The sequence below is a fragment of the Oncorhynchus kisutch genome, linkage group LG17 (assembly GCF_002021735.2).
Source record: "Oncorhynchus kisutch isolate 150728-3 linkage group LG17, Okis_V2, whole genome shotgun sequence".
Taxonomy (NCBI): domain Eukaryota; kingdom Metazoa; phylum Chordata; class Actinopteri; order Salmoniformes; family Salmonidae; genus Oncorhynchus; species Oncorhynchus kisutch.
This window is the reverse complement of record NC_034190.2, coordinates 15,491,253-15,511,938: the sequence shown is the minus strand read 5'-3', so window position 1 is coordinate 15,511,938 and position 20,686 is coordinate 15,491,253. Positions and strand designations below refer to the sequence as shown.

Below are 20,686 nucleotides of genomic sequence, written 5' to 3'. Positions count from 1 at the left end.
TGTGAGTGAGAAGGATTTTTATTTTTTAAAGCAAACCAGGATTTGATCCCCACAGTAATAAAGTTGTATTTACAGTAAAGTCAGTTTAATCCCACATTTTATAGCACTTTTGTATAGCACTTTCACTCTGGTCACATATAAATGTCATAATATACAAGATACATATAAACTGAAATATATACAGTACATGTAAATACATGTTCAGTATACAAGTAGTACTATTCTTAAATAAGCATTCAATGCTTTACTATAATTGCCACTCATGAATGGAAGACCAAAAGGACAATTCAATCTATACTATAATCTAGGTCCAGTTGCATGTCAAAAAATCCCCTGATAATGGGGCAATACATTTGTCAAAATATCTGTTACAAGTACAGATGAATTGGTACGTATGGATAGAAAAATTACTCAAGGCCTTCAGTCATCCCAATAGTCTAAAGCCGTCTCTCTCTGTCTCCTTCCCTTTATTTGCACTGATTTCTTAGACTTCTTTTGATCAGTGGAAATTAAGTGGGAAGCCACTATAGACAATTGAGATGAACCACTTATATTGCACAAACCCTTGCTCTATTAACCCTCTATTACCCTCCCTCTGGTATTCTACCTGAACTTTAATCAACCTCTTTGTTGGATCTCCTGTTGTCCAGGGCTGTAATTGTATCAATAAAGTTTCCAATGACGCTATTGAAGGATTTCACCATGGACACCCCCAGCTCGTTACTGGTCTCATTGATATCCGCGTCATAAGCGCCCAACAAGGGGGTAACCACCTCTACGTTCCCCCTCCCCGCCCCCTGAAGGATCCCCATCAGTTGACCCCTGACGTCCTGGAACATCTCCCTGTCGTACTGCAGCAGCACCGTCTCATCCATGGGGTAGGAAACGTCCTCGGGGTAGCAGTCCCTGGGCACTGGCAGCTCCACGTACCTCAGGGCTGGGAACCCGGCGGCCAGCATGGAGAAGAGGTGGCGCAGGGCCATGGCGCTCAGAGGGTTGCCCAGTATCTTCAGCTCCTCCAGGCCGCGACAGGGAGCCAGAGCCTGGGTCAGGATGTCCATGTGTTCGTCCTCCAGGTCACAGTCCTCCAGGGTGAGGCTGTGGAGAGTTGCGGCGCAGCGCTGGAGCAGCTTGATGAAGGTGGTGGGGAAGAGGCCGCACACGTCATGACCACTTATGTCCAGACTGACCAGGTTCTCGCTGTGCAGGCTGTTGGCCAGGTAGGCCATGTCTGTTCGGTTCAGGTGACAGTTGGCCAGCTCCAGGCATTGCAGTGGGGTGATCAGGGGGCTGTGGACAAGGCCGAGGGTCAGAAATGTATTGCAGTAAATGTTCACTATTTTGCAATGTTATCAATTGTTTGTACAGTGGGGCAAAAAAAGTATTTAGTCAGCCACCAATTGTGCAAGTTCTCCCACTTAAAAAGATGAGAGAGGCCTGTAATTTTGTCATAGGTACACTTCAACTATGACAGACAAAATGAGAAAAAAAATCCAGAAAATCACATTGTAGAATTTTTATGAATTTATTTGCAAATTATGGTGGAAAATAAGTATTTGGTCAATAACAAAAGTTTATCTCAATACTTTGATATATACCCTTTGTTGGCAATGACAGAGGTCAAACGTTAAGACTTCACAAGGTTTTCACACACTGTTGCTGGTATTTTGGCCCATTCCTCCATGCAGATCTCCTATAGAGCAGTGATGTTTTGGGGCTGTTGCTGGGCAACCTCCAAAGATTTTCTATGGGGTTGAGATCTGGAGACTGGCTAGGCCACTCCCGGACCTTGAAATGCTTCTTACGAAGCCACTCCTTCGTTGCCTGGGCGGTGTGTTTGGGATCATTGTCATGCTGAAAGACCCAGCCACGCTTCATCTTCAATGCCCTTGCTGATGGAAGGAGGTTTTCACTCAAAATCTCACGATACATGGCCCCATTCATTCTTTCCTTTACACGGATCAGTCGTCCTGGTCCCTTTGCAGAAAAACAGCCCCAAAGCATGATGTTTCCACCCCCATGCTTCACAGTAGGTATGGTGTTCTTTGGATGCAACTCAGCATTCTTTGTCCTCCAAACACGACGAGTTGAGTTTTTACCAAAAAGTTATATTTGGGTTTGATCTGACCATATGACATTCTCCCAATCTTCTTCTGGATCATCCAAATGCTCTCTAGCAAACTTCAGACTGGCCTGGACATGTACTGGCTTAAGCAGGGGGACATGTCTGGCACTGCAGGATTTGAGTCCCTGGCGGCGTAGTGTGTTACTGATGGTAGGTTTTGTTGCTTTGGTCCCAGCTCTCTGCAGGTCATTCACTAGGTCCCCCCGTGTGGTTCTGGGATTTTTGCTCACCGTTCTTGTGATCATTTTGACCCCACGGGGTGAGATCTTGCGTGGAGCCCCAGATCGAGGGAGATTATCAGTAGTCTTGTATGTCTTCCATTTCCTAATAATTGCTCCCACAGTTGATTTCTTCAAACCAAGCTGCTTACCTATTGCAGATTCAGTTTTCCCAGCCTGGTGCAGGTCTACAATTTTGTTTCTGGTGTCCTTTGACAGCTCTTTGGTCTTGGCCATAGTGGAGTTTGGAGTGTGACTGTTTGAGGTTGTGGACAGGTGTCTTTTATACTGATAACAAGTTCAAACAGGTGCCATTAATACAGGTAACGAGTGGAGGACAGAGGAGCCGGTCTGTGAGAGCCAGAAATCTTGCTTGTTTGTAGGTGACCAAATACTTATTTTCCACCATAATTTGCAAATAAATTCATAAAAAATCCTACAATGTGATTTTCTGGAGAAAAAAAATCTCATTTTGTCTGTCATAGTTGAAGTGTACCTATGATGAAAATTACAGGCCTCTCTCATCTTTTTAAGTGGGAGAACTTGCACAATTGGTGGCTGACTAAATACTTTTTTGCCCCACTGTATGTGTGTGTGTGCTCCTCATTTCATGCATGTTGACAAAAAAAGCAAAGGCAATATGAAAGCTTTACGATGCATGTCTAATTAATGGACAAGTGCAGGTGTCTGCTTGTTGTTTTGGGTCATGGCTTCAGTGATATTTCAGTGTCCACTGTAATTGACACCATATTCCCTTCAAAGTGCACTACTTTGGACCAGAGCCCATAGGGTTCTGGTCAAAAGTAGTGCACTATAAAGGGAATTGGGTGCCGTTTGGGAAGAAGACAATGTCAGCCGTTGAGTGTCCCTTGGTTTCTGGCCGACCTGCAGATTTAGCAGCAGTCAGCTGTCTACATTGTCCCTCACAGCCAAGCAACAAAAACAAAATGCCACTGAGTACTGCAGCCCTCATGCTATGATATTCCACAGTGGGAATGCATCAGCTTGAATAGACACCCCCAGAGCTATATATACAGTAGACATCAATACCTAATATATATACACACACACACACACACACACACACACACACACACACACACACACACACACACACACACACACACACACACACACACACACACACACACACACACACACACACACACACACACACACACACACACACACAAGCACCTTAGCAGTCTTCGCAGGTGTCCGGTGAGGGTGGAGAAGCCCATGTAGAGCTCTGTCAGTTCAGTCAGCCGGCTCAGCAGATCCCCAATGGTCGCCAGCAGGTCATCCTCATCCGAGCCCAGCCTTCGCACGTCCATCGCCCCTGCAGGCAGCGTCAGGGACTGCAGCTGGGGGAACTCCATCCGGGACAACAGCAACTCCAGGTGCGGGGCCTCCAGGTGAACGTTATGGACCACCTCGAGTCTCCTCATGGCTTCCGGTTGGGCCACACGCAGCACGTAGAACAGCTGTTTGAGGGCCAGGGAGTCGGCTCGGAAACCAACGAAGCGCAGCTTCAAGGGGCAGTGACGGAGGAGCAGGAAGGCCTGGGCCACTACCTCGTAGTTCCGCCCAGTGACGAAGCCGTTCAGGCGCACGTCCACCTCAGTCTCGAGGGCGGAGGGTGCAGCGTCACCTGCCTCGATGGCCACCATGACCTCGTAGCACATGCGGGTGAGGAGATGGGTGCGAGCCCAGCGGCCCAGGGTCGATCCACAGGTACAGGAATGGTGCTCTGTGTCCTTCAGCCCAGTCAGGTCTACCACACGGAGGGTCTTGGCGTAGGTCTCTGGGGGCCGCAGTACATAGGACTGGAGATGGAACATAGAATCTAGCAGTTTATTGCCATAAAATGGGAATTTGTCTTACAAATCAAACACATAGGCCCTTATGTGATGTAAATTGTACATGTTTATTGCCCCAGTGGAAATTCAAGTAACTACAAACACATCCAGACTTGAAGGAAAACAAAAAACGTGTCACATTGGCCAAGACCCAGTGCCTCAGTTCACAAGTAGCACTTTTGACCAGTGAAAATTATAGATTGCACCTTTAAAGAAAATAACACCAGAACACATAGTAAGCCTACCTTCAGGCCAGTCAACAGAGATTCCAGGCACAGCCGGCAGGTACATGAGGTCAGATCCTCCTGGCAGTCCACGGTCTTTCCCAGGAGCCTTTGCAGGTTAAGCTCGTGCAGGGGCCAGGTTTGGACGAGGTCGTGGAGGAGGAGGGCCATCTCGTGCATGTAGCAGGCCTTGAAGAGGAGCGGGTAGAGGTTGAACGACACACAACTGAGGTTCTCCCTTGCTCTCTGGCCACTCTGGGCGAACCCCTCAGCAGCGAGGAACCTGAGACTTTTCATGGCTCTCTCTTCTATGTGCTACCTGTCCTCGAGGTCTGGGTCTTGAAGTGTTAGGATCAACCAATCATCCCCTGTAACTGGATGTGTTTGTGTTGCTGCTCTCTCCCCGAGGGTCTCTCTGTGTGTTGATTCTTTGTCTCTGCCAGTACTGTATATCTGTCTGGACCTCGTTTTGCTGTGGTATCATGTTGTGAAAGAGAGGCTTGGGGCACGTGGTAGGTGAGTGGGAGGACTATTTTTAGAAACAGCCGTCTCATTCCCTTCAACTCGTGAACAGGGAATCTATTTACAATCCACACCAAACGCTGAGCAGCAACAACCTTTCCTAGCCTACTGCTTACAACATGAGGCCCAAGATCCTTACATACCGCCAACGTTGAAATGACCTGTCTATGCAATCAATCTATACATAAACACCAGTGACAATAACAGCAAAGCAATGTAAACAAACATAGAAAACACATGTACACATGTACATGTACATTACTGCTGTACAGCGTAACATTGGCAACATGCTCACGATGAAATGATAGATTTACTGAAGGCTAAACTGTTTATCAAGACCAAAGCAACGGTGGATCAGACGTCATAGCGTAACTTGACCGGTTACGAAAACATTCATTTGAGTACACTGGAACCTCCAGAGTGTTCTAACACTGGAACCTCCAGAGTGTTCTAACACTGGAACCTCCAGAGTGTTCTAACACTGGAACCTCCAGAGTGTTCTAACACTGGAACCTCCAGAGTGCTCTAACACTGGAACCTCCAGAGTGTTCTAACACTGGAACCTCCAGAGTGTTCTAACACTGGAACCTCCAGAATGCTCTAACACTGGAACCTCCAGAGTGTTCTAACGCTGGAACCTCCAGAGTGTTCTAACACTGGAACCTCCAGTGTTCCAAATACTTTGATGACAAGTATTAGAGCCTTAGCATGTAATGTTTTGCTTTGGCCATGAGAGAGAAACACATGTGACAACTTCCACACGCCGTAAACAGTGTGCATTGCTTTATTGTTTCATGCAAATCTTTATTTTATTTAGATTTTTCATATTGCCACATTTGAAAGCATCAGCCTTCATTAGAGAGGGTGTATTTTTCAATTGACACACTACAATGAACACAAGCAAAGTGTATCATGCTTTAATACATCAAAATACAAACAATACAAAACATACTGCATAAACTCTAATACAGGGATGTAACGGATTAAATCTTTGCCTTAATGAAGGTATTCATTAATTATATTAAATGTAAGTTGTAATCACAGGAGGTTGGTGGCACCTTAATTGGGGAGAACGGGCTTGTGGTAATAACTGGAGCGGATTCAGTGGAATGGTATCAAATATATCAAACACATGGTTTCCGTTCCATTTGCTCCATTCTGGCCATTATTATGAGCTGTGCCTCCACTATAAAAACCTGAGAAGAAACATCAGTTTAGAGGGCTTCCAAAGGTGAGTAGCATATTCAACATGGCACATTCAACATGAAACTCAGTTATCAATACAAGGCATAACAGTTCATTTTTGTATGGAGTTGCTATTACTTCTTAGCATGGAGAGTGGTGGTGTCCCACAGCCCTATACTATATCTAAGGCCCACCTGACCTGACCAGGAATGGCTCAGGGCCCTAGCTATGGGCTAAACCACAGGGAGGTGTTTCTCTCAGTCTCTGTATCCCTGAGTGGAGTGCAGACTGCAGTCATGTCGGGGGGTGGTTGTGGTAGTGATGGTGGTGGTGGTGATGGTGCTCGTGGTGGTGCTCATGCCTCTGAGCCAGGGAGACCAAGCCCCCAGACAAGGCAGGCAGGCTGGGCAGCATCTCCCTCTCTCCCCCTGGCTGAGCTTGAGAAGCAGGCTGGTGTAGGTGGTGGAGGGTTCTGGAGGGGGACCCAGCTTCTCTGGCCCTGGAGTGAAGCCTCTTACTGTGGCTGTGCTGTAAGGGGAGTTGGGGCTGGAAGTGTGGCTGGGAGGAGTGGCACCACATGAAGGGCTGGTGGCCATGGAGCTTGCTTGATTTGCCCCCACATCCCCCCCCCCCTCCTCCTCCTCCACCTCCTCTGTCTCTTCCCACTGCCTTGACGTGGCCCCTGAGAGACCTGTTGAAGGAGAGGCCCCTACCTCTTGACTCAGTTGCGCCGCAGTTCTCCCCTACCAACACTGAGCGGTGCTGCTGGTCTGAGCGTGCGTCCACTCTGGGCTCCCGAGAGGGGGCGTCTGCAGAGGATGGACAACAAACATCATGTTATGTTGCCATTTCTCTTTGTTGAATGTCATTCATCTTTGGTGTATTTTCAGTAAAAACATGTTGACTTTAGTGCCTCAAAAGTGCTGAAAATTGTCATTGTGTACCTACCTGCATTGTCAAACTTGGAGGAATAGTTCTCTATCCCAGCTAGGTCTAAGTAGTGGTTCCTGCGTTCTGTGTTTTCATCCACACAGTGAAAAATCCTCTCTGGGCTCCCAGCCTCCTCCTGCTGGACCTCCATTCTGTCACCTGTTCTAGAGCCCTGGCCAGAGCTGCTGGAGGGGCCTACCACCAGTTTGACCTTCAGGGCTGTGCTGCTACAGAACGGCTGCTTGGCCGACGCTTCAACCACCTCATAGATGGACTGCATGAGACTGCACATATCCTGTAACACACGCACACATCATTGTTCAGCCAGGCACATACACGCGCACACACGTGCACATCATCACACACACACACAAACACATCATCATACACGCACAAACACATCATCATACACACACAAACACCATCATACACACACAAACACATCATCATACACACCAACACACACACACACACACACACACACACACACACATCCTCAAACACACACACACGCACGCACGCACACACACAAATACAGAAACACATCCTCAAACACACACACGCACACACACACGCACACACACACACACACACACACACACACACACACACACACACACACACACACACACACACACACACACACACACACACACACACACACACACACACACACACACACCATTAGCAGGGCAGCATAGTTATGTTAATCTGAAGAGAAAGCGTATTATGTGCAACAGTTGCTTGTTGTCGGCGTGTGAAGATGCTGTACCTGCTTGGTGACTTTACCGCTGTTGTCAAAGTGATACAGTGTAAAAACCCTCTCTTGCCGAGTGTCATCCTCCAACACCACGGTGCACTCTGTGTCCTGTAACCATGAACAAACACAACGGATGAACAAACACAATTGTACCATATTATTCTCATCAAACAAACCCCTGCTTTACTGTATATAGCAGTAATAAACTACTATGTTATCTACATAGATTCTATATAGATTGTCCTTTTGAAGCTCACGTCAACATGGCTGTTTCTCTTCCTGGGCTGTCTGAATGGAACGTGGATGGAGCTCTCCCTCTCCTCTGGTGGCAGTACCACTGTGAAAAACACACAACGTTCTCATTAGCCTTGGGCTGGGAATGCTTGTGTCGACTCAACCTATCACATTCTCATTAGCCTTGGGCTGGGAATGCTTGTGTCGACTCAATCTATCACATTCTCATTAGCCTTGGGCTGGGAAAGCTTGTGTCGACTCAATCTATCACATTCTCATTAGCCTTGGGCTGGGAATGCTTGTGTCGACTCAACCTATCACATTCTCATTAGCCTTGGGCTGGGAATGCTTGTGTCGACTCAATCTATCACATTCTCATTAGCCTTGGGCTGGGAAAGCTTGTGTCGACTCAATCTATCACATTCTCATTAGCCTTGGGCTGGGAATGCTTGTGTCGACTCAATCTATCACATTCTCATTAGCCTTGGGCTGGGAATGCTTGTGTCGACTCAACCTATCACATTCTCATTAGCCTTGGGCTGGGAATGCTTGTGTCGACTCAACCTATCACATTCTCATTAGCCTTGGGCTGGGAATGCTTGTGTCGACTCAACCTATCACATTCTCATTGAATGGGTATTTGCTGTTTACAGACGATAATACACACATAGTATCCCACGTTTAAGGCATTTGCGTACAAATATAAAACAAATGTCCTTTTTCCCAGACAAGAAAGGGGTATGCTTAGTAAAGATATGAATCATACTGAATCAAACATTTGAATCATTGAGTATGATTTTAAGTTTATAATGCATGCTAGATTTGAATCAGTGCAACAGTAATGTGATCAGCCTGATCCACTGAGCCGTCTTTCTCTACTCACCCTGTAGGGGGCACTTATGGTCCAGGACCTGCTCATCCTTCACTTCCCTTCTGCACAACTCCTGGAAAAAGAGGGAGAGGAGGGATGGACCAAGTGAGAATTAGGAGAGAAAACATTGCATAAGTGGGGTAGGAATAGAGAGAGGGAGAACAAAGCAATAAGTGCCTCAGTGATGTGAGAGCAGGAAATCTTTGATCGTCTGGAGGCCTATTGTTGGTCATCATCTGGGTAAGTAATACTGTGAGAACCAGCATCACACCTCAACTTCTGATAAATGTAATAAAGCGATATGAATGTATAATGTGTTCTAATCAGATGTAATGCAGACACAGCACATCCGCCTCTAAATACACACATGCACACATGCGCACGCACACACACACACACACACACACACACACACGAATTAGATATACAAGTAACAAGTAGAGTACCAGTAGTGATTCATTTCCCCTTTGGGATGAAAGCTGAGCTTCTAATCTGACCCCTGATCTCCTCCACTCAATGAGACAGTGTGTTCTACAGCTGAGGTACTGAAGGTCAGCGGAGAACCCCGGAACCTTGTCACATGGGACAGAATGGGGAACAGAAGGTCAAGACGTAACCACCCTGAACACAGGAGCCGCAGACAGATGACTGACCTTCTCTCCCACTTGGCACACACTGGTTGAATCATGACGTTGAACCAACGTGGAATAGACATTGAATTGACATCTGTGCCCAGTGGGCTGTTTGTCTCTGGTTTCTAATCTGGCCTTACTGAGAGATATAATCTGTCAGGGTCTATTTTCCTAACATATGAAGAGCTACTTCTGCTATCAGAGTCCAAAAAAGGCTGACATTTGCTCAAATCTACCTCAGAATCAAATGTAAATATACAGAAGATGCAGAAGACAACTTTCTATTCTATTCTAGGTGTTTTATTCTATATTATTTTAATCTAGTATAAAGCAGAGATGGAATATTGCACGGGAGAAAGGTAGAACCTATCAGGGTGAATTTACTGTTAGAGCAGGCAGGCAGTCATGCCCTGGCCATGCCAGCTGTGACATCACTCTATCCAGTAAAAGTAGATCCATTAAGTCACTCTTGGTAATAAAGTAATATCACCCACCGAGTTCCCATATATGAGTAGAAATGAGCGTCTCATATGGAAACAATAACACGTGGTAAATGTACAGACTATGTTCATGAACCTGCTGAGACTACAACCTATTTATAATGCCTATGGGCTCAAAAATGCTCAAGATGGATATTAGCTTCAATTAATTCCACTGGGTACTTCTTGCTTGGCGAGTACCTACACTTTGAAACTAGGTGTTCCCTTGAACGGTGCAGAGCATATTGCATGTGTTAGCAAGACCTATCAAGATCTGAGCATATGATATCCAACACTCTGTTGCAACACGTCAGAAACCCGCCAGAAAATGACAGTGAGAGCACCAAAACATTGGATCTATGCGTCTGACTCTCTCCATCATAGACAGTCCGAACAGCACCCAGTCGCCCACAGCAACAGAGTAACAAAGAGCCTGTGGAGTCTTAGAGGATAATGCTGACAGATAACCCTGACTGCTGATGGCTTCACCCAGCATCCCAGCCAAACTCCTGCCATCGGCCGCCACGCTCTGCCTGCTACGGGCCCTTATATCTGTGGTAGGGTTACTGACCGAAAGGGAGGGGGGGGGGGTACATCTGGGGTAACCCTACCCCAGATGTACTGGGTGTCACCAATTTTTGCATCCTGTCCCGTAGCCCCCCTCTCTCCCACTCCCATTAGTCAGAGTAAAATGCAGAGCCCTGGGAAGAGAACAGTGCAGGGCTTTGTTTGAACAAACTCTCTTCCTGTCAACCAATACCTGGATAGGTGGGTGATCATCCCTCTTCCTGTTAACCAATACCTGGATATGTGGTTGATCGTATGGGGGTGGGGCTGCATGGGGAAGGATGGTTGCTTCATCGCAGGAGTTTATGTGAATCGGCTTCAATATACAAAATAGGAAGATAAATAACTGAAAGTTGGTATACAGTTGATATACAAGTATTAAAAGTTTGTAAAGGGGTTAAGGGTTGATTTCAGACTCAGGCACAGAATAACCATTAAGAAGTGCTCAATTTCAGAGGCCTGGCCTTGCTCACAGAAACCAGATGTGAGAGATTTCTGGAGGAGGGGAACAGAGGGAGGGATTTGGATGTTGAGCTGTAGTTGGGTGAGGAAATTCTGGAGTCAGAGTCTGTATGGGTGGTTTGGCTGCTGAAACATAGAGATAATTTCACAGGAAGAAAATGCCTCTCTAGCCTCCAGAACTTAGATAGCTAGCTATAGAATCAGGCCTCTCTCCAACTCGCCAATCTGGTCTGCTGGCCTTCCGGGAACAAAGCATTGGGAAATTTCAGATCATTGTGCGTAGAGATGTCAAAGTGTTCTCACCACTCAATGACATGATGAACCATGGTTTCTTTTTATTATCTCTCTCTGACTCTCTCTCTCCTCTCTCCCTCTCCTCTCCTCTCTCTCTCTCTCTCTCCTCTCTCCCTCTCCTCTCCTCTCTCTCTCTCTCTCTCTCTCTCTCTCTCTCTCTCTCTCCTCTCCTCTCGTCTCTCCCTCTCCTCTCCTCTCCTCTCTCTCTCTCTCTCTCTCTCTCTCTCGTCTCTCCCTCTCCTCTCTCTCTCTCTCTCTCCCTCTCCTCTCCTCTCCTCTCCTCTCCTCTCCTCTCCTCTCCTCTCCTCTCCTCTCCTCTCCTCTCCTCTCCTCTCCTCTCCTCTCCTCTCCTCTCCTCTCCTCTCCTCTCCTCTCCTCTCCTCTCCTCTCCTCTCCTCTCCTCTCCTCTCCTCTCCTCTCTCTCTCTCTCTCTCTCTCTCTCTCTCTCTCTCTCTCTCTCCTCTCCTCTCCTCTCTCTCTCTCTCTCTCTCTCTCTCTCTCTCCTCTCCTCTCCTCTCCTCTCTCTCTCTGACTCTCTCTCCTCTCTCTCCTCTCTCTCTCTCTCTCTCTCTCTCTCTCTCTCTCTCTCTCTCTCTCTCTCTCTCTCCTCTCCTCTCCTCTCCTCTCCTCTCCTCTCCTCTCCTCTCCTCTCCTCTCCTCTCCTCTCCTCTCTCTCTCTCTCTCTCTCTCTCTCTCTCTCTCCTCTCTTCTCTCTCTAGCCTTCTGTCTGAGCTAACAGCCCAGCAAACAGGGTGGTTTCCAAAATCACTTGAAGGTTCTCCAAGTAACCGAACATGAAAGGGGGAGAAAGACACCCAAACGATCCAATCTGTGTTTGGGAAAACCAGCTTCCCTGGCTCAGAGCTGGAATATTCTGGGAGGCGATCTCAGCCCAAATATGATCACAGAGTCCAGAGTCTGAACAGTCTACAGCCGATTGAATAATGAATCGAAACCTCTGGGGCAACAAACAGGACAGAAACAATACGAGGAGGGTTGGAAGGAAAATTCCCACCACTGGGCACAGACGTAAATTCACCTTCTATTCCATGTTGGTTCAACGTAATCTCATTGAAATTACATGGAAACAATGTTGATTTAGCCAGTATGTGCCCAGTGGGCCTCTTCAAACACAACAGAATGACTGGTCCAGTTCTTCAACACTGCAGTTACAAATCCATACACACTAGACATACTGTGATGTAAACTGCTACCCGATGTGGTTGGTTTCTCCTCAGTCTTTGTTAGTGTTTGTACATTCTAATCTCTGGCTCTCATATCTGCTCATGATCCAGACCTGATTTCGACAAACATATTTGATAATCAAATGTGCCTTTGTTAATCCATCAGGTGATGTTTTCAGCACTCCCGCCGGAGTTACTGTAATTGGACAGATACAGCATGTCAACATAGAGGTAAGTCTTGAATTGTTTAAAATCCTGTTTGAAATAAGGATGACACATCCTAAAGGTTTTCTGCAAACATTGTATCAGATGACTTCTGAAAACGGAGTAGAACCAGTACAGAATGGAAGAACACATCACAATCAATAGCTGCTGAGATCAGACACCTTACAGTAAAGGCAGTAGGGCCTCACTCCAAAACATGGCTGCCGTTTATTTTCAATTCATGCATGGTAAATATGCTACTCTTTCTGAAGAGAGGAAAGTCTAGGACCAGTGCCCGCAGCACACACTCTATACAAAACACACATGCACACACACACGCACGCTCACACATGCACACACACACACACACACACTCCTTTTGAAGTGGAGAAGCCAGAAGAGGAGGAGAGAGAGAGGAAGAAAAGGGTAATTGTTCCATGGCTAACAGTGGGATCTCTGACCGAGGTGGGTGATGGAGACCTTTGGTGTCTCACTGGGTCTATGAGCTGAGGCTGCAGGATGTTGACACAAAATATAGGTGTTACTGCTAGACCCTGGACACACAGACGGAGGCCTCACAGCCGAAACAACGGTGTGAAACGAAAAAGTGAAATATCTCACTCTACAATCAAGGATAGACAGTTCGCTATTAGATTCTGCTGCAACACAACCGGGACGTTGAGGTTAATGTGACCTTATAATTGACATTAGAATCAAACTTCCTTACTGAAAAGAGAACAAACCATGAACATCAGCTCAGACAGCCAGGCACACATATGAAGTGCCCAGGAAAAGAACTGATCATTCACTACAAACTGAAGGCCCCTGCTGACAGTTACATAAGCAATGGTGTCATGGAGCAGTTAATGGTGGGGCTGGAAAACAGAATCACAGAAAACAACTGATTTGCCATTAAAAAGACATGGCGGATGTTGGTCTCATTACAGGAACCTGGCAGACTCTGCCTCGCTTTCCTAATTACAGGCTCCAGACGGGCAGCAACATAGACCAACACTTCATTAACACCTCCTCACTACCACAATGAGTTACAAATGTCCCTGCAGCTGGCATTCAGTACGGCTCCAATGGTTTTTCCAAGTGTTGAGAGATGATTACGAGAGTGAAAAGAATACATAAAAATATGTGAGTGAGACAGTGAGGGGTCACACAATTAAATAAGAGTTATGAGCATGATGTTGTATAGGACTCTCACTATGTTACATGATGATATTGTATAGGACTCTCACTATGTTACATGATGTTGTATAGGACTCTCACTATGTTACATGATGTTGTATAGGACTCTCACTATGTTACATGATGTTGTATAGGACTCTCACTATGTTACATGATGATGTTGTATAGGACTCTCACTATGTTACATGATGTTGTATAGGACTCTCACTATGTTACATGATGTTGTATAGGACTCTCACTATGTTACATGATGATGTTGTATAGGACTCTCACTATGTTACATGATGTTGTATAGGACTCTCACTATGTTACATGATGTTGTATAGGACTCTCACTATGTTACATGATGTTGTATAGGACTCTCACTATGTTACATGATGATGTTGTATAGGACTCTCACTATGTTACATGATGTTGTATAGGACTCTCACTATGTTACATGATGTTGTATAGGTCTCTCACTATGTTATATGATGTTGTATAGGACTCTCACTATGTTACATGATGTTGTATAGGACTCTCACTATGTTACATGATGTTGTATAGGACTCTCACTATGTTACATGATGATGTTGTATAGGACTCTCACTATGTTACATGATGTTGTATAGGACTCTCACTATGTTACATGTTGATATGTATAGGACTCTCACTATGTTACATGATGTTGTATAGGTCTCTCACTATGTTATATGATGTTGTATAGGACTCTCACTATGTTACATGATGTTGTATAGGACTCTCACTATGTTACATGATGTTGTATAGGACTCTCACTATGTTACATGATGTTGTATAGGACACTCACTATGTTATATGATCTTGTATAGGACTCTCACTATGTTACATGATGTTGTATAGGACTCTCACTATGTTACATGATGTTGTATAGGACTCTCACTATGTTACATGATGTTGTATAGGACTCTCACTATGTTACATGATGTTGTATAGGACTCTCACTATGTTACATGATGATGTTGTATAGGACTCTCACTATGTTACATGATGTTGTATAGGACTCTCACTATGTTACATGATGATGTTGTATAGGACTCTCACTATGTTACATGATGTTGTATAGGACTCTCACTATGTTACATGATGATGTTGTATAGGACTCTCACTATGTTACATGATGTTGTATAGGACTCTCAATATGTTACATGATGTTGTATAGGACTCTCACTATGTTACATGATGATGTTGTATAGGACTCTCACTATGTTACATGATGTTGTATAGGACTCTCACTATGTTACATGATGTTGTATAGGACTCTCACTATGTTACATGATGTTGTATAGGACTCTCACTATGTTACATGATGATGTTGTATAGGACTCTCACTATGTTACATGATGTTGTATAGGACTCTCACTATGTTACATGATGTTGTATAGGTCTCTCACTATGTTATATGATGTTGTATAGGACTCTCACTATGTTACATGATGTTGTATAGGACTCTCACTATGTTACATGATGTTGTATAGGACTCTCACTATGTTACATGATGATGTTGTATAGGACTCTCACTATGTTACATGATGTTGTATAGGACTCTCACTATGTTACATGATGATATTGTATAGGACTCTCACTATGTTACATGATGTTGTATAGGTCTCTCACTATGTTATATGATGTTGTATAGGACTCTCACTATGTTACATGATGTTGTATAGGACTCTCACTATGTTACATGATGTTGTATAGGACTCTCACTATGTTACATGATGTTGTATAGGACACTCACTATGTTATATGATCTTGTATAGGACTCTCACTATGTTACATGATGTTGTATAGGACTCTCACTATGTTACATGATGTTGTATAGGACTCTCACTATGTTACATGATGTTGTATAGGACTCTCACTATGTTACATGATGTTGTATAGGTCTCTCACTATGTTATATGATGTTGTATAGGACTCTCACTATGTTACATGATGTTGTATAGGACTCTCACTATGTTACATGATGTTGTATAGGACTCTCACTATGTTACATGATGATGTTGTATAGGACTCTCACTATGTTACATGATGTTGTATAGGACTCTCACTATGTTACATGATGATATTGTATAGGACTCTCACTATGTTACATGATGTTGTATAGGTCTCTCACTATGTTATATGATGTTGTATAGGACTCTCACTATGTTACATGATGTTGTATAGGACTCTCACTATGTTACATGATGTTGTATAGGACTCTCACTATGTTACATGATGTTGTATAGGACACTCACTATGTTATATGATCTTGTATAGGACTCTCACTATGTTACATGATGTTGTATAGGACTCTCACTATGTTACATGATGTTGTATAGGACTCTCACTATGTTACATGATGTTGTATAGGACTCTCACTATGTTACATGATGTTTGTATAGGACTCTCACTATGTTACATGATGATGTTGTATAGGACTCTCACTATGTTACATGATGTTGTATAGGACTCTCACTATGTTACATGATGTTGTATAGGACTCTCACTATGTTACATGATGATGTTGTATAGGACTCTCACTATGTTACATGATGTTGTATAGGACTCTCACTATGTTACATGATGTTGTATAGGACTCTCACTATGTTACATGATGTTGTATAGGACTCTCACTATGTTACATGATGATGTTGTATAGGACTCTCACTATGTTACATGATGTTGTATAGGACTCTCACTATGTTACATGATGATATTGTATAGGACTCTCACTATGTTACATGATGTTGTATAGGACTCTCACTATGTTACATGATGTTGTATAGGACTCTCACTATGTTACATGATGTTGTATAGGACTCTCACTATGTTACATGATGATGTTGTATAGGACTCTCACTATGTTACATGATGTTGTATAGGACTCTCACTATGTTACATGATGATATTGTATAGGACTCTCACTATGTTACATGATGTTGTATAGGTCTCTCACTATGTTATATGATGTTGTATAGGACTCTCACTATGTTACATGATGTTGTATAGGACTCTCACTATGTTACATGATGTTGTATAGGACTCTCACTATGTTACATGATGTTGTATAGGACTCTCACTATGTTACATGATGTTGTATAGGACACTCACTATGTTATATGATCTTGTATAGGACTCTCACTATGTTACATGATGTTGTATAGGACTCTCACTATGTTACATGATGTTGTATAGGACTCTCACTATGTTACATGATGATGTTGTATAGGACTCTCACTATGTTACATGATGATGTATAGGACTCTCACTGTGTTACATGATGATGTTGTATAGGACTCTCACTATGTTACATTATGTTGTATAGGACTCTCACTATGTTACATGATGTTGTATAGGACTCTCACTATGTTACATGATGATGTTGTATAGGACTCTCACTATGTTACATGATGTTGTATAGGACTCTCACTATGTTACATGATGTTGTATAGGACTCTCACTATGTTACATGATGTTGTATAGGACACTCACTATGTTATATGATGTTGTATAGGACTCTCACTATGTTACATGATGTTGTATAGGACTCTCACTATGTTACATGATGTTGTATAGGACTCTCACTATGTTACATGATGATGTTGTATAGGACTCTCACTATGTTACATGATGATGTTGTATAGGACTCTCACTATGTTACATGATGATGTTGTATAGGACTCTCACTGTGTTACATGATGATGTTGTATAGGACTCTCACTGTGTTACATGATGATGTTGTATAGGACTCTCACTATGTTACATGATGTTGTATAGGACTCTCACTATGTTACATGATGTTGTATAGGACTCTCACTGTTACATGATGATGTTGTATAGGACTCTCACTATGTTACATGATGATGTTGTATAGGACTCTCACTATGTTACATGATGTTGTATAGGACTCTCACTATGTTACATGATGTTGTATAGGACTCTCACTATGTTACATGGTGTTGTATTGGACTCTCACTATGTTACATGATGTTGTATAGGACTCTCACTATGTTACATGATGATGTTGTATAGGACTCTCACTATGTTACATGATGATATTGTATAGGACTCTCACTATGTTACATGATGATGTTGTATAGGACTCTCACTATGTTACATTATGTTGTATAGGACTCTCACTATGTTACATGATGATGTTGTATAGGACTCTCACTATGTTACATTATGTTGTATAGGACTCTCACTATGTTATATGATGTTGTATAGGACTCTCACTATGTTACATGATGATATTGTATAGGACTCTCACTATGTTACATGATGTTGTATAGGACTCTCACTATGTTACATGATGTTGTATAGGACTCTCACTGTGTTACATGTTGATGTTGTATAGGACTCTCACTATGTTACATGATGTTGTATAGGACTCTCACTATGTTACATGATGTTGTATAGGACTCTCACTATGTTACATGATGTTGTATAGGACTCTCAAGCCCCTACAGCTCTCTAAACCTGATGAACTCATTAACAGTATTAGGCCAACATCTAAGGCACAGGAGGAGGCTGAGGGGAGGACGACTCATAACAATGGCTGTAATGGAGTGAATGGAATGGTATCAATCACATGGAATCCATGTGTTTGATACCATTCCATTCATTCTGTTCCAGCCATTATTATGAGCCCGTCCTCACCAGTTAACGTGCCACCATCCGCCTGTGATGTGAGGGCCGTCCACCCACCAGCAGACACAACGCCTACCATACCTTGTTCCCTTCACTGTCAGTACAGCTTGTCTCTGTTGCAGTCAGAAAACAAGGACCAGATGTGTAGGTTCAGTATGGCGGCACTGAAAGACCCCGCTGTTCTGGACGGCGGCCATATGCGTTTCACACCGACATGACAGCCTCCTCTCACAGAGAGAGCAAAGGAAGGAGCAGGGAGAAAAAAAGCCTCTTTGCAAACACCTTTCATGTCCCTGGCTTGGCTGTGAGCCATGGTCCTGTGGCTGCCTTGCCTTGGCTGGGACTGGGAGGGAGGGAGGGAGGGAGGGAGGGTGTAGGCTAGTTTATTATCCTGGGCTGGAGCAGACCTGGCTGAGACTGACTGAACCCCAGTGTGAACCAAAGTGTGAACCCCAGTGTGAATACCTGTGTGGACACAATATGAGCCCAAAGTGGTGACTGACAGTATCAGTCCTCTATTCAATTGATGGATATTAACAAGACTGACAAGACAGTAATTCTCAATGTTATTTGTTGTTTACCAATTTACCAACCCTAGATGGTACATACTTTGGTTGTGATTTTGGTATAAAGATTGATGAATACAACAACATCCTGTCCTCAATATTGAGAATGGTCAGTTGACCTCCCTCTGTCTTATAAAAGAGCCACCTTTACATGTCCATTGGTGTTCTTACCCCTCCCACTCTAGGAGGCCTTGGTCCATTCATCTGCCCTGTCACAGACCTCCACCATTCTGGTTCTCATTAGCATCATTATCTAAGTTCAAGCCTCTCCACTCTAATGACACACGTCTGTGTTGCTATCCATTTACAGGCTTTTCTATGCCAAGAAAAAGCCACACTTTTATCCAAAGCAACATACAGTCATGCGTGCATACATTTTTTCCCACTATCATGATGCTACACAACGGAGCTACAGAGGACAACTTGATATTGATATTGATATTTGTGATGAGGTAACTGACTTTCTGAGGTAAAGGCATGTTACTCTCTCTCACACACTCTCTCTCTCTCTCTCTCTCTCTCTCTCTCTCTCCCTCTCTCGCTCTCTCTCTCTCTCTCTCTCTCTCTCTATGTGTATCTCCCCCCTCTCTCCTTCTCTCTGAAATCTGCAAAAGTGACAAAATGTTAATCATATCTCAACTCAGGTGTAAAATATATCAACTGTATTATAATGCACTGTACCTGCTTAAATCTGATTGTGTGGGTGTGGAGACCAGTATGTTCCCACTCTCCCTGACAGGTGAGCACATTGGCAGCAAAACTACCACCTACAAAACAAAATAAGAAATAGTCTATACCCTGCATAACATTTTATATTTGAGAGACATACTTCTGAATAGGTGATTCTTACCTTCAGGATTTTCTCTGCGTTTACAGGCTATCCAAATGATGCATGAATGGAAACATAAAATATAGAAAGAAAATACTGTTATATTTTGGTTATGAAGAGATTTACAGTAGCCTCTGAAAATAATCTAAATACCAAGTTTTACCATGTTTTGATTGGAGCTTGCCCATATTTTGTGGTATTTCCTCTTGTGCCTTGAACCTTCATCTATTTGCGAATTGACCAAGACATCTTCATCATCTCCCATTGATAACAACAAAGACAGTTATATCCTGTATGCACCGATATATCCATTTTCCTATCAAGTTATTCGAGGGTTGAGATAGGCTAAAGTTGGTTGAGGTAAACAAGAGGACCGAAGCTTTGGGAAAGTGCTCGCAATATGGACAGAGGGAATTTACGGAATTTAATATGAAAAAGAAACGAATAATCTATATAGGGTACAGCGCCTCCTGCTGTACATTAGGAGAAAGTATTTTCCCCAAACTAACTGTGGATTTGTATTGTGTGTGCATATAACAAATTACAGTGTCATAATGTAACGCATGCATGATGTGCCTATGCATGTGAACATAAAATTATACAAACGTTTTATTTGTTTAATAGCTCGATCGCTGTTTCCCTAAATAGGCTACTGGAAACTCCCTGTGATAAATATTGCCACCAAGTG

The 20,686-nt window shown here is 43.7% G+C and overlaps 2 protein-coding genes across 2 annotated transcripts; both read right to left on the bottom strand.

The window, feature by feature from the left end:
• Positions 1-4,897, bottom strand: lrrc14b (leucine rich repeat containing 14B). Its single transcript, XM_020505058.2, has 3 exons — positions 4,448-4,897; positions 3,541-4,169; positions 1-1,290 (listed from the first exon to the last, which is right to left on the bottom strand). Exons 1-3 carry the CDS (start codon positions 4,721-4,723, stop codon positions 615-617), a joined length of 1,581 nt encoding a protein of 526 aa, XP_020360647.1. The 5' UTR covers positions 4,724-4,897; the 3' UTR covers positions 1-614.
• Positions 4,898-5,849: 952 nt separating this feature from the next.
• LOC109887700 (protein naked cuticle homolog 2) lies at positions 5,850-20,402 on the bottom strand. Its single transcript, XM_031795174.1, has 8 exons — positions 20,162-20,402; positions 20,020-20,046; positions 19,851-19,936; positions 8,941-9,001; positions 8,081-8,160; positions 7,836-7,931; positions 7,082-7,358; positions 5,850-6,942 (listed from the first exon to the last, which is right to left on the bottom strand). The coding sequence occupies exons 1-8, from the start codon at positions 20,184-20,186 to the stop codon at positions 6,428-6,430; spliced, it is 1,167 nt and encodes a 388-aa protein (XP_031651034.1). The 5' UTR covers positions 20,187-20,402; the 3' UTR covers positions 5,850-6,427.
• Between the last annotated feature and the right edge of the window lie 284 nt (positions 20,403-20,686).

What these genes read in the sequence shown, in the direction of transcription:
- lrrc14b (XM_020505058.2), bottom strand. Translation starts at nt 4,723, where the DNA reads ATGAAAAGTCTCAGGTTCCTCGCTGCTGAGGGGTTCGCCCAGAGTGGC. An exon ending in CTCTGTTGACTGGCCTGAAG is followed by an intron (nt 4,170 to 4,447) that starts GTAGGCTTACTA and finishes TTCCATCTCCAG; the next exon opens with TCCTATGTACTGCGGCCCCC. An exon ending in CACCTGCGAAGACTGCTAAG is followed by an intron (nt 1,291 to 3,540) that starts GTGCTTGTGTGT and finishes CCTTGTCCACAG; the next exon opens with CCCCCTGATCACCCCACTGC.
- LOC109887700 (XM_031795174.1), bottom strand. Translation starts at nt 20,186, where the DNA reads ATGGGCAAGCTCCAATCAAAACATG. An exon ending in ACGCAGAGAAAATCCTGAAG is followed by an intron (nt 19,937 to 20,019) that starts GTAAGAATCACC and finishes TTTGTTTTGTAG; the next exon opens with GTGGTAGTTTTGCTGCCAAT. An exon ending in ACACAATCAGATTTAAGCAG is followed by an intron (nt 9,002 to 19,850) that starts GTACAGTGCATT and finishes CTCTTTTTCCAG; the next exon opens with GAGTTGTGCAGAAGGGAAGT.